At 34.2% G+C, this 13,326-nt stretch overlaps 1 protein-coding gene across 8 annotated transcripts in view; it reads left to right on the plus strand.

Moving 5' to 3' along the window:
- Positions 1-13,326, plus strand: part of SMCHD1 (structural maintenance of chromosomes flexible hinge domain containing 1) — a 146,299-nt gene that overhangs the window by 46,467 nt on the left and 86,506 nt on the right. For all 8 annotated transcript variants that reach the window (XR_005362603.1, XR_005362604.1, XR_005362605.1 and 5 more), the window contains exons 11-19: positions 1,217-1,337; positions 1,424-1,607; positions 3,064-3,258; positions 5,143-5,256; positions 6,013-6,119; positions 6,818-6,900; positions 7,067-7,180; positions 10,826-10,903; positions 10,984-11,103. Coding sequence is in view for 5 of the 8 variants with exons in the window: in XM_038543713.1 (XP_038399641.1) it covers positions 1,217-1,337; positions 1,424-1,607; positions 3,064-3,258; positions 5,143-5,256; positions 6,013-6,119; positions 6,818-6,900; positions 7,067-7,180; positions 10,826-10,903; positions 10,984-11,103 (1,116 nt within the window). In the remaining 3 variants the exon portion in view is untranslated. The remainder of the gene's footprint in view (positions 1-1,216; positions 1,338-1,423; positions 1,608-3,063; positions 3,259-5,142; positions 5,257-6,012; positions 6,120-6,817; positions 6,901-7,066; positions 7,181-10,825; positions 10,904-10,983; positions 11,104-13,326) is intronic.

Genomic DNA, 13,326 nt, shown 5'->3' on the forward strand with positions numbered 1-13,326 from the left:
AATTCCTCATTCAGAATACTTAGTATATTTTTAGTCTTGTGAGTTTTAGAACCAGATTACCTAATTTAAGTTCCATCTTTGCCACTTTCTATTGTGTAAACTTTGACAAATTACTTCTTCTCTCCATTTCTTTATCTGTGAAATGAGAGGTAATCTCTTTTTTTGGAGAGGTATTATGTTAAATAAGAAACTGGGACAAATCCTTAGAATAGTGTCAAGCTTTATTGAGTAAGTGCTCATTCATGTTATTTCTCAGTGGCTCTATATCCTTTCATTTTGCTGACCTCTTTTTAACTTATTTGTAATTTTTGTATGCTGTAGGCAAAAAGATAAAGTTCTTCAAAAGATATCTTAAAGTAAGAATCAAATAAATTGAGTGCTCTAGAAGGGTTCTCTAAAAGCAAAGTGATTTGGTTTAATAGAAAAAACTTCTTAAAAAAAAAAAAGAAAAGAACTTTTTTTTTTGAGGGGCAAGAAGGGCTTATTTTAGGTGAGTGCCTTAATGCCAAAATAACTAAGATGTTACTGTATTAGGATCATAGGGTTTGATCTTAAATTGCTTGGGTATATGAAAATGTCTTGGTAAGAAGCATAAAAATGTTATAGACAGTTATGCTAATTATGTGTTTGATGCTTTGTAATATGTTACAATTGTAGCTGTGTATCACCTGAATCTGATCTTTGAAAATTTAGTAGTTCATTTAAAGTAAAATTAAATTTAGTATTCTTAATTTGTTCAAATGAGATAAAGTTGTTGCTACTAGACACTGTAGATTTCCCAGGTGATTTTTGTGTGAACATATTGATTCGGACAAAATTGTGGAACTTACATTTGAGATACAGGATTCAAACTCCTATATTTGTAGGGAAGAGGGTTCTGCTATAGAGCATAATATATATGACCCTTTTACTGTATAAATAGATTTTAAAGATTATAGGCTCAGTAGCTAACACTGATAAGCATATAAGTAACTAAATATTGACCTAAATCAGAAATACCACTGGTATTGTGGCACCACTTTGGAAATCTGCATTTCTGAGGGCAAATGAAGAGTCACTAAGTTTTATAAAAAGCAGTGTAAGAGATCTTATGAGTTTTTGTTAAAATTTCTCTGAAGCAACTTTAATATTTCACTTGAAGTTGGTTACTCAGTGATAAAAATCGCATAATTTTTATAGCAATAAACAGTTTGTTCCACTGATGCTTTTTCTTTAGAATTAAAAGATGAAGATGATGATGATGATTGTTTCATACTTGAGAAAGCTGCAAGAGGGAAAAGGCCTATTTTTGAATGTTTTTGGAATGGACGGCTAATACCATATACATCTGTTGAGGAGTAAGTTTTGATTTTTGCTGAAATTACATGCTTTATAAACCTAATTATTTTACTAATTATAATATTAATATTTTGTTCTGTTCAAGCTTTGACTGGTGTACTCCTCCAAAGAAGAGAGGGCTTGCACCAATTGAATGTTACAATAGAATATCTGGTGCATTATTCACCAATGACAAATTCCAGGTCAGCACAAATAAACTGACTTTTATGGATCTTGAGCTAAAGTTGAAAGATAAGAACACCCTTTTTACAAGGATTTTAAATGGACAGGTATGATTTTAAATATCAATTTTGAATATTGGTATGTTCTATTTTAAGTAAAATGAAAGTCACAAATATAGATTTGTACTAATAATTCACATGCTTTTTATTAAAGCAGAAGAGTGTGTGTGTGTGTGTGAGAGCATTTATGTGTTGACATTACCCCCGAAATTTCAACCTGATTAGACTGTGTTTGGGTAAACTTTACAGATGTTCATTTAGATCTTAGTATCAAGACCTTGACAGTGAATAGAAGCCATAGAAACATGTCAATTTAATGAAAGCATATGAGAACAATATTATATACTACAAGAGCTGTATGTTGAAGTACAGTATAAAATTTGGTAGACTTAATTTTTTTAATGATTAAGATACTGGTTTTTGAACTGCAAATTAGAATAATTTAAAGTGAAATCATTTTTAATTTTCATTTGGAAATGATATATTATGGAGTTAGGTTGTAGGAAGAAATGAACTAATTTAACTATATGTGTTATGAAAAGCCTATAGTGTGGAGATTTCTACCTTACTAATTCTCTTAAAGACAAGCATTAAACAGCTTATGCTTGAATATTAATCTCTCTGTACTATTTCCCAACAAAGCGAGGAACAATAAACAACACATTTTCTTACATATTATTAGAAAACACTTAGGGGCACCTGGGTTGCTCTGTGGTTTAGTGTCTGCCTTTGGCTCACGTCGTCATTCTGGGGTCCTGGGATCCAGTCCCACACAGGGCTCCCTGCAGGGAGTCTGCTCTCCCTCTGCCTATGTCTCTGCCTCTCTCTGTGTCTCTCATGAATAAATAAATAAAATCTAAATAAAAACCACTTAATTTTCATTTCATGTTTTAACTTTTTTGAATAGGTAATATGTATATATGATACATAAAGGAAAAATGTGTTTTTATAGCAGTGTTTCTCAACTTTTTTTCATTATCATCTTCATAAGGAGCTTTTTTAGCCCTTTCCTCCCCTAATCATTCTTCCTCAATGATATTTTTCACACTATACTGTATATATGTTTACTATATATATGTGTATCTGTGATTGATAAATGGAAAGAGATTTTTATCTCCTTGTTGAGAATGTGCATGGTTCACAGTGAGGAATTTTCTGCTCACCTCTTTCCCATGGCCAGCTAGTTCTCTTTCTTCTAGACAGCCAATGTTCATCATTCGTGGTGTACTCTAGGATTTATACAAGGGAAGGAAAGCTTTGTTGTTGGTAGTGACCACTGAGACCTTGGTTCCAAAGATGATAGCAGAGATTTTCTTTCTTAGCAATGCTTCTGTTAAAAATCTATGGGAGAAAGCTCCAGCAAAATGTTTTAGTTTTTTATTTTTCTGAGGGTAGCGTATGTGGAAAGAGAAAAAGGAATGAATGACAAGTGTCTGTGGTTATATTTGTTTACTAGTAGCTATGTTTCATAGAGCATTAAAGACCTTTTTTTTTTTTTTAACAGGAGCAGCGAATGAAAATTGACAGAGAATTTGCTTTATGGTTAAAGGACTGTCATGAAAAATATGACAAACAAATAAAATTTACATCTTTTAAAGGAGTAATTACACGTCCTGATCTTCCTTCTAAAAAGCAGGGCCCCTGGGCAACATACTCAGCAATAGAATGGGATGGAAAAATATACAAAGCAGGACAGTTGGTAGGTTTAACTTATTTCTAGATTCAGTTTTTAAATAGAATTTGAAACTAAGATGTATCAGAATTTAACAACAACATAATGCAAGTTTTTGGCTCTTCAGGAGCCAGGAAAGAATGAAAAAGTCAAACTCATTTTAATTACATAATTTAACATGGCAATTTTTAAAAACCGATTTGTTCCCCTAAATCTCAATTAGCAAGGTTTTTATTTTTTTCTTGGCACCAAACTTTACTCAAACGCAGACTCTTAATTTTTTTATGTGATATAAAATAATATTAGGGAGAATGAAGAGATTTGGGAGAGGTCTTTTGTCCTTAGGGATATTACAGTTTAAAATCAGAAATAGGGGATCCCTGGGTGGCTCAGCGGTTTGGCTCCTGCCTTTGGCCCAGGGCGCGATCCTGGAGTCCCGGGATCGAGTCCCACGTCAGGCTCCCGGCATGGAGCCTGCTTCTCCCTCCTCCTGTGTCTCTGCCTCTTTCTCTCTCTCTATCACAAATAAAAATAAATAAATAAATCTTTAAAAAAAAATAAAATCAGAAATAACCCAAACATAAATAATAGTAGATGAAAAGGGAATAAGTGCTATGGAAAGAGGATGAATACTTCTTTGGCAGTCTGGAAGGAGAGGGTGAGGATTTACTGACTTTGGATGGGCCTGGGAGAAGAGCAAATCATGAAATTCTTTGGGCAAGAAGTGGCATTTGTATGGACCTTGAAAGAGGTAGAGGCTTGAGTGTTTGTACAGATATTACAAGGGTCAGAGGATGTTCATTTACTCTGTAAATTCAAGTCATCATATATTTAAAGCTTTGGAATTGGATGTGATCACTAGAGAAGTAGTGTGTAGCTAGAGCCTGGCTTTTTCAACATACAGGGGCGCTACAATGAAAAGGATGAGCTAGCAAAGGAAAATAAAAGGGATAATGGATGCCTGGGTGGCTCAGTGGTTGAGCATCTGCCTTCGGCTCAGGGTCCTGGGATCGAGTCACATATCAGGCTCTTTGCATGGAGCCTGCTTTTCCTGTCTCTGCCTGCCTCTCTCTGCTTCTCTCTGTGTCTCTCATGAATAAATAATAAAATCTTAAAAAAGAAAGAAAGAAGAAAGAGAAAGAAAGAAAGAAAGAAAGAGAAAGAAAGAGAAAGAGGATAAGCTGATGAGACAGAAACTAGGAGAATATGGTATCCCTAAAGTCAAGCCAAGAGTTACAAGGAGGAAGTGATCACTATGAGTAAGGTGCTTTCTCAGAGACCGTTATCTGAGCATAGACAACAAATATAGGTAAGTGCAGTGAAATAGCCAGTAGTAAAGTTGGATTGTCCTGCAGTCTGTTGTGTATGAATGAAAGGAAATAATTTAGAAATGAGGCTGAAAAAGTAGATTGTGTATGAATTCTTACAGTCCTTGTCCAGAGTTTCTGAATTGGACTAATGAAAATTATCCTTAGATTTTTAAAGCCAAGTAAGGGAAAGATACATAGGCAAGCTTTGAGCCAACTAATTTGAAAGAATAACTTGTCAGAGTTTGTAATTACTATTCAGAGTCTCAAAGCATGATTTTATAGGGAGGGAGGAAGGGTTTGAGGTATGTTGGTTTTCATATTTGACTTTGAAGGATTCATGGACCTTTTATACACGTGCATAGCTTTGACATTTTTGTATGAAGAAGCCACTGTGTCTTTAGAAAAATTTTAAGAGTAAGTGGGAAACTCATATAAACAAATATAAAAAAGTATAACTATTAGAGTATTAGAATGCTTTTTTCATTAGTTTTTCTGATACCAAGTTTTTTCCCTTGGATGAAATAGTTCTGTGAAATAGTTATTAATATTAAGCCTGATTTCGTAAATACTAAAAGCCTTTTTTCTAAAACCTAAATACTAGGTCAAGACAATCAAGACACTTCCTCTCTTTTATGGAAGCATAGTAAAATTTTTTCTTTATGGTGATCATGATGGAGAAGTATATGCCACAGGAGGAGAGGTTCAGATTGCAATGGTAAGATGATAGCAAGTAATAAAAAATTTTTATTGAAAATCTCTTAGTACTGCTTTTGTTTAATGCTGAAATAAAGATATAGTATTTTATATTTTGCTAGCATTTGGGTTTTCTATTGAATAAAGTATTGTTAGTGTAAATTTTTATGTTTTTATGTTTCTTATTTGGTGATTTAAAGCTGTAGAGTTTGGGGTCCCTGGGTGGCGCAGCGGTTTAGCGCCTGCCTTTGGCCCAGGGCGCGATCCTGGAGACCCAGGATCGAATCCCATGTCGGGCTCCCGATGCATGGAGCCTGCTTCTCCCTATGCCTATGTCTCTGCGTCTCTCTCTCTTTCTCTGTGTGACTATCATAAATAAATAAAAATTAAAAAAAAAAAAAAGCTGTAGAGTTTAACATCTTATATATCCAATGTTTAACAAACATATACATTATTTCTGGTTGTCAAAAGTAGTTTTGTAAAGTGTTCATTTCATCCACATTGGAATATAAATTGAAGTCCGAATTCTTTCTCAATAATAAATAACTCCAAAACCAAAGTGGGCTTTATCCTTCCCTGCTCTTTTTAATATTTGAATATTTAATTATGCCTAAGGAGGTTACATGAAAAATAGAAATAAACACTGTAGTATAATGTAATGATAGTTATTATGATTTATATCCTTAATTAGGGTAAAATATGTTTCTTTAGGAGAATTTTCATTGTAGCCAAATTTGAAGAGATTTTTTTAAATGTTAATAAAAATTTTTTTATTCAGGAACCTCAGGCGCTATATGATGAAGTAAAAACTGTGCCAATTGCTAAGCTTGATAGGACAGTTGCTGAGAAAGCTGTCAAAAAATATGTAGAAGATGAAATGGCAAGGTAATTCACATTTCAAAGTGCTGGAGAAGAATAAACTAAAAAAATGAATTGTACATTCTTGAGTATGTTATGGACACATAATAGGACAGTTGTAGTCTTGGATTTTATATACTGTAGTGCACATCTTGCTGTTTAAAAATTGAGAGCTCTGGATGTAAAAACAGAATCCTTTGTTTTATATAAAAATGTCTCCCTTTTCTATATCTAAAGTGTCACTGTTACAGGCACTATGAATCCAGTATGTTAGGAAATAACTTGGTTTGACCTACAACTAGAAGAAAATTGTAGTAACTGTTGAGAAGTAAAGATTAGTGCAAGAGAAGTAAAAGAAAGTAGAAAAACAAAACTGTTTGTAGCTCTTTTGTAGCTAATCAGTCATTTTGATTCTCAGTGAATATCTATTCTTAAAAGTTTATTTCCCAAAGTTAACTTGTATTATACAAGAGCAGGAAAACCACCAAAAATGGGCAATTCCTGACAAATCCTGGCTCTTAATACCAAGAGATTTTTGTATTACTGTTTCAGTAACCACAGTAATGGTTAAGGAAGAAAAAATTTTTAGATTATTGATCATATGGAATTTTAGCTTTAACCTTTCAAAATATATCCGAAATATTAAAGTTTCTAGTGACTTCTGTTTATCTAATTAGATTATAATTAATGTAATTCATGAAACATTAATATGCTCATTTTAATAGACTCCCTGATAGATTGTCAGTAACTTGGCCTGAAGGAGATGAATTATTGCCAAATGAGATTAGGCCAGCTGGAACCCCCATTGGTATGTTGTTGTTTTTTCCATATTACTGAAAAAATGCTGTTTGTGTGCTTTACGTTTTGAATATGTAAAAGACTAACAATTTAAAATGCAATGTTCAGACCTAGAAGACTCATCTTTTTTGGGGGGGTGTAACTAAGATATTCTTATTTTAATTTTGAACCGATAGGTGCATTAAGAATTGAAATACTGAATAAAAAGGGGGAAGCAATGCAAAAGCTTCCAGGAACAAGTCATGGAGGATCAAAGAAACTCCTGGTTGAGCTCAAAGTTATATTACATTGTAAGTATGCAAACTAATTTGTATCTTTAATATTAATGTTCTTAAATGTGTAATACAGGTTTTTCATCTTTTTATAATTATTGATGATCTAGCAATCTTATAGACACAGAAGATTTGATTAAAGTTCAGAATTTCAAATGTGTTATGACTAATTTTTTTAATTGATATTTTTCTGAGGGTTTTTTTTTTTTAACTCTTTATTTTGAATTTTCCCAAGTAGGTAGCTGTGGACCTAAGATACGGTGCATATATGTATAGGGATTTGAATTAGATAGGAATTCATATTAGATAATCTATAAAATCTATTGTAAATCAAAAAATAATGTGTCTGAACCTTGAGCTAGATAGAGATACTTGGTTTAGATTATAGGCCTGGTGGAGAACTGGGTATTATTGCTCATCTTGTATTTCCCTAATTTGAATCATCTTGTTTGTTTCTTGTCCATTGTTTTTGTCTTGACGGCCTAAAAGTATTTTTACCTCTTATGTTTAATAATTTGTTCTATCATTATATACTTGGTGTCTCATCCATGGATTTTAAAGACACAAATATTCAAAATATGTTTTTCTGACATTTAAAAACTAGTTAATGATCATCTATACTTGAATCTTGTATAAATGTCTTGTTAGGTGTCTCAGCATTAAACAGTTTAACTTATTTCACTGAAATACTCCTATTTTTGGCTTCTGTGACACCCTGCCCCATAGTTCCCCAACTTTATGTGTGTGTAGATTAAAACAACAAAAGTTATTAGAATTCTATAGATCATACATCCCAGATGAGTTTCACTGACTAAAATCAAAGCGTCAGCAGGATTGAACGTGGTGCCTGAGTGGCTCAGTCCGTTGGTTTGAACCTTTGAACCTTTGGCTCATGGTTCTGGGATTGAGCCCTGCGTTGGCTCCCTGCTCAGTGGGGAGCCTGCTTCTCCCTCTCTCTGCTGTTCTCTCTGCTTGTGCTCTTTCACTCTCTTTGTCAAATAAATAAAATCTTTAAAAAAAAAAAGTGTCAGCAGTATTGCATTCCTTCTGGAGACTTTAGGGCAGCCTTGGCTTTTCCACCTTCTAGAATCTATATTCTTTGGCTTGTGGCTCCTTCCTCCATCGTCCAGGTCAATAATACAGCATTCTCTAATCTCTCTGTGACTGACTCTCCTGCCTCCCCCACCCCATATATTTTTTCCAATCAAAAATATTTTTATTATCTTAAAAATGTATAACGTATATTTATCATTTTAACATTTTTAGGTTTTACAGTTCATTGACATTAAATACATTTATATTGTTGTGCAGCCATTACCACTGTCCATCTCCAGAACTTTTTTTTATCATCCCAAACTAAAACTCAGTAGTAATAACTCCCCATCACTTCATCTCCACATCTCCTGGTAATCATTGTTTTACTTTCTGTGTCCGTGAATACAACTGTTTTAGGTATCGCAATAAATTGAATCAAATAAGTGAAATCATATTCTTTTGTGTGTATGTACCATATTTTGTTTACTTATCCATTGATGGATACTTGGGTTGCTTTCATGTATCCGGTATTATGAATAATGCTGCTGTGAACATTGGTATGCAAATACCTGTTTGAATCTCTGATTTCAATTCTTTTGGATGTAGAATTGCTAGATCGCATGGTAATTCTAATGTTTAATTTTTGAGGAACTGCCATACTGTTTTTCACAGTGGCTGTACTGTTTTACATCCACACCAGCAATGTACAAGTGTTCCAATATCTCTACATCCTTGCTAACACAAAGGGGGGACAGGGATGGAGAGTTAGGAGGGAAAGAATCCAAAGCAGACTCTGTGCTGAGCACAGAGCCTGATTCAGGGCTCCATCTCACGATCCTGAGATCACTACCTGAACCGAAACCAAGACATTCAACCAACTGAGCCACCCAAGCACCTCCAATTTTTCTGTTTTAGCATTTGTTGTTTTTGCTTTTGGTATTCTGTCCAAGAAGTCATTGCCAAATCCAATGTTGGGAAGCTTTTCTTGTCTAAGATTAGTTTTATCATTTTAGCTCTTACATTTAATTATTTGATCCATTTTGAGTTTAATTTATATAGATTCACTTCTTTTGCATGTGCATATCCAGTTTTCATAGCACCAATAATCAGAAACACTGTTCTTTCTCCATTGAATGGTCTAGGCGTTCTTATCAAAAATCATATGACCATACGTTCAAGGGATTTTTTTGGGGGGGCTCTCTATTCCATTGGTCTATAATGTCTTTTCTTATGCCAGTACCACTGTTTAGATTACTATTGTTATGTAGTAAACTTTGAAAGGTAATGTGAGTTTCCTAACTTTTTTCTTATTCAGAATTGTTTTGGCTGCCTGGATTCCCTTAAGATTCCATATACATTTAGCAGGGTTTCCTATTTCTGTAAAAAAAAAATGGTATTGGGGTTTTGATAAGTATTACATTGTGTCTTTAAACCAATTGGTTGTTATTGTCATCTTAATCCATGAACGTGACTTTGTATCATCCAAGTGTGCTGAATTTATTTATTCACTACTAATAAAAAAAAAAAATAGTCACTTGAGAGGCTCCTGAATGATACAGTTGGTTAAGTGTCTGACTGTTGGTTTCGGCTCAGGTCATGTTCTCAGGGTTATGGGATTGAGCCCTGAATTGGGCTCCACATTCAGCATGGAGTCTACTTCGATCATCTCTCTCTCTCTCTGTCTAAAATAAATAAATGAATCTTTAAAAAAACATAAAGTCATTTGAAATAATATCCCTTTTTAATGTGTCATGTCACCTACTTGATGTATATTTTTTTGTTTATGAATTGCTATTTTTAATTCTATTTTTTCATTTTTTAAGTCATTTACATAATTTCAAAGTCAGAAATAAATCTTCAGAGAAGTTATGTCATCCATCTACTCTGTTTTCTTCCTCCCTGTTTAGTTAGTAATTTATTAGTTTTTGGCTATCTTTCCTGTTTCCTGCTATAATGTTGAACAAGAACAATTAATATTGTCTCTTTCTCTTCCTTACAGAAGAGGTATTATTTTATGTTTGTGTTTTTACTACTCATAATAATAGGTTGCTAGATCTTAGCAATTCTATATAAATAAACTATGGTATTTTAGTCTTGAAAACTCTTAAGGAAAATTTTTAAGATTTTATTTATTCATGGGAGACACAGAGTGAGAGACAGAAGCAGAGACACAGGCAGCGGGAGAAGCAGGCTCCACGCAGGGGGCCTGATGTGGGACTGGATCCCAGGACTCCAGGATCATGCTCTGGGCCGAAGGCAGGCGCTAAACCACTGATCCACTTAGGGATCCCAAGGAAAATTATTATTATTATTTTTTTTAGGAAAATTATTTTTAATATCAAAAGAAAATTATCTCTAATCTTTTGTAACAGTTAATCTTATTTACGGATACATTCTTAATTGAGATAAAGGAATTTTAATGAGCTGATGAGTAATTTTCATTATGCTATTCATTTGTATGGGATAGCTTTAGATCCTTTGATGAAGTTTCAAAACAATTTTTTTTTTTCAAAACAGTTTCTAAAAATGTACGACAAATAAAGTTATTTGATGCCAGTGTGACATTTCATACTCATGTTGTGTATTCAGTTTCTCAAGGTATAAATATTTCTTTTTTCTTTTATTAAGCTTCCAATGGAAATAAAGAAATCATTTCACATATTAGTCAACATGGAGGAAAATGGCCTTACTGGTTTAAAAAAATGGGTGAGTTATTATTCTGAATGTTAAAAATTGTATCAGTAATTCTGTTGACTTGATTTTTAATTTCTTCTTAATTTGTACAGAAAATATTCAAAAGTTGGGGAATTATACATTGAAATTACAAGTTGTATTGAATGAAAGTAATGCAGACACTTATGCAGGAAGACCACTACCTTCAAAAGCAATTAAATTTTCTGTTAAAGGTAAGTGAAACACTATATGCCTACATATTATACCGAAAGTGTCATTTTCAGTAAAGGGATAATAGATAATAAAAGATGTTTGGCCAGTTGTGGGATCATCATAATCTTAAAATAGCCCTATGATTCTGCTCCATAATCGAATTTCTTCTTTAAGTTTTTATTTAAATTCCACTTTTTTTAAAAAAGATTTATTTATTCATTCAAAGAGAGCGAAGAGAGAGGCAGAGACACAGGCAGAGGGAGAAGCAGGCTCCATGCAGGAAGCCCGATGTGGGACTTGATCCTGGGTCTCCAGGATCATACCCCGGGCTGCAGGCGGCGCTGAACCGCTGCCCTTAAATTCCACTTTTAATCGGTGTAATACTATTTGAAGTGTACAATACAGTGCTTCAACACTTCTATACACCACACAGTCCCCATCACAAGTTCACTCCTTAATCCCCATTTAATCCTATCCACTTGCCTATATAACCCATCCCTTTACCCATATTCCCTCAGGTAACCATCAATTTGTTCTCTAAGAGTCTGTTTCTTGGTTTGCCTTTCCTTCTCTCTTTTTTTTCCCCTTTGCTTGTTTCTTTTATTCCATATGAGTAAAATCATATGGTATTTGTCTTTCCCTGTCTTATTTTGCTTAGCATTATAATCTCTAGCTCCATCCAAGTCGTTGCAACTTCATGGTCCTATTTTTTTTTTTAATTTTTTTTTTATTTATTCGTAGAGACACACAGAGAGAGAGAGAGAGAGAGAGAGGCAGAGTCACAGGCAGAGGGAGAAGCAGGCCCCATGCAGGGAGCCCGACATGGGACTCAATCCTGGGTCCCTGGGATCACGCGCCAGGCTGACCACTGAGCTACCCGGGCTACCCTGTTTAAAATTTTTGAAGGCATCATTGTTTTCTTCTGTTGTTGCTTGTAGCACCTAAAGCTTTTCTGATTCTTGACCTTTGCATGTGAGCTTCTCTGCCCACCTCAGTCTCCCCTCTTCCCTGTTGCCCAACTGTTTAGGAATCTTTTTTTTGTTGTTCTGGTTTCTGAAATTTTAAATTCTCTAAATTTTTCTTGAATTACTTGATTTCCTACTCTATTTTCTACATCATCTAATATTAAAAGACAGTGAACATTTTGACTGGTATACTAATATTCTTTTTTCTACTTTCCATCTCATTTTCCCGTGTTAATGGGAGCTTCCTTTAACATGACATGCTACTATACTTTCTATTGAATTTTTCCTTTCTGCTGTCATTTTTTTATTCTGGTTACTCCTTTTTCAAAGCATTCTCTGCTTACTTCATAAATCCAGTATCTTTAATAATTCTCTGAGGGTATTAGTAATAGTGGTGGTCTTTTGAAGCATTTGAACTTTATTTATAGTCTGTTTCCTCTGTGTTAATTTTTTTTTTTTTTAATGTTTGCCCTTTCATAAGTAAATGCTCTCTTACATGACTGGTGATTTGCCTACATTTAATCATAGGACATTTGAAAACTTTTATTTCATTTGGGGTGATTATGAGAATTTTTAGGTTTTCTCTCTTTAAGCTGTTCAAAGCCCCAAATAGAGCATTTTAGTCTCCTGTGAGGAGGGTAAACACCTGGCTGCCAGCATTTTGGGAGCAAACTGGAGAAGACTGTTGGGGGTCTCACGTCTACTATAGAATCTTTCACTTGATATTTTCAGCAGAATGTGATGCTTTTAGTAGTGTTTTTGTCCCTCACTTCTTGGCACTATTTTACCTTCCTCAGAGAATAAGCCTTCTATCTGTTGCTGGGGCTGAGGAAGGCAATTTACTGGTTTTGTGTATTGAGGGATGGAGACCTGAGGTGGGCTTTTTTTTCTCTTCTCTTCTCTTCTCTTCTCTTCTCTTCTCTTCTCTTCTCTTCTCTTCTCTTCTCTTCTCTTCTCTTCTCTTTTCTTTTCTTTTTTCTTTCTTATTTTTTTTTAAAGATTTATTTTAGAGCAAGTGAGCATGAATTGGGAGGGGAAGAGGGAGAGACAGACTCTTAAGCAGACTGTGCTCTGAGAATGGAGCCCAACCTGGGGCTGTTTCACACCCCTGAGATGACAACCTGAGTTGAGATCAAGATTCAGATCCTTAATCGACTAATCTACTCAGGCGCCCCTATCACATTCTTTTAGTAGCTGCAGAATGCATTCCGTAGTATGGATATGCTATAGTTGAAGCAGTTTTCTTTTTTTTTTTTTAATTTTTTTTTTTTTTTTTTT

This window comes from Canis lupus, chromosome 7 (assembly GCF_011100685.1).
Source record: "Canis lupus familiaris isolate Mischka breed German Shepherd chromosome 7, alternate assembly UU_Cfam_GSD_1.0, whole genome shotgun sequence".
NCBI classification, from domain to species: Eukaryota; Metazoa; Chordata; class Mammalia; order Carnivora; family Canidae; genus Canis; species Canis lupus.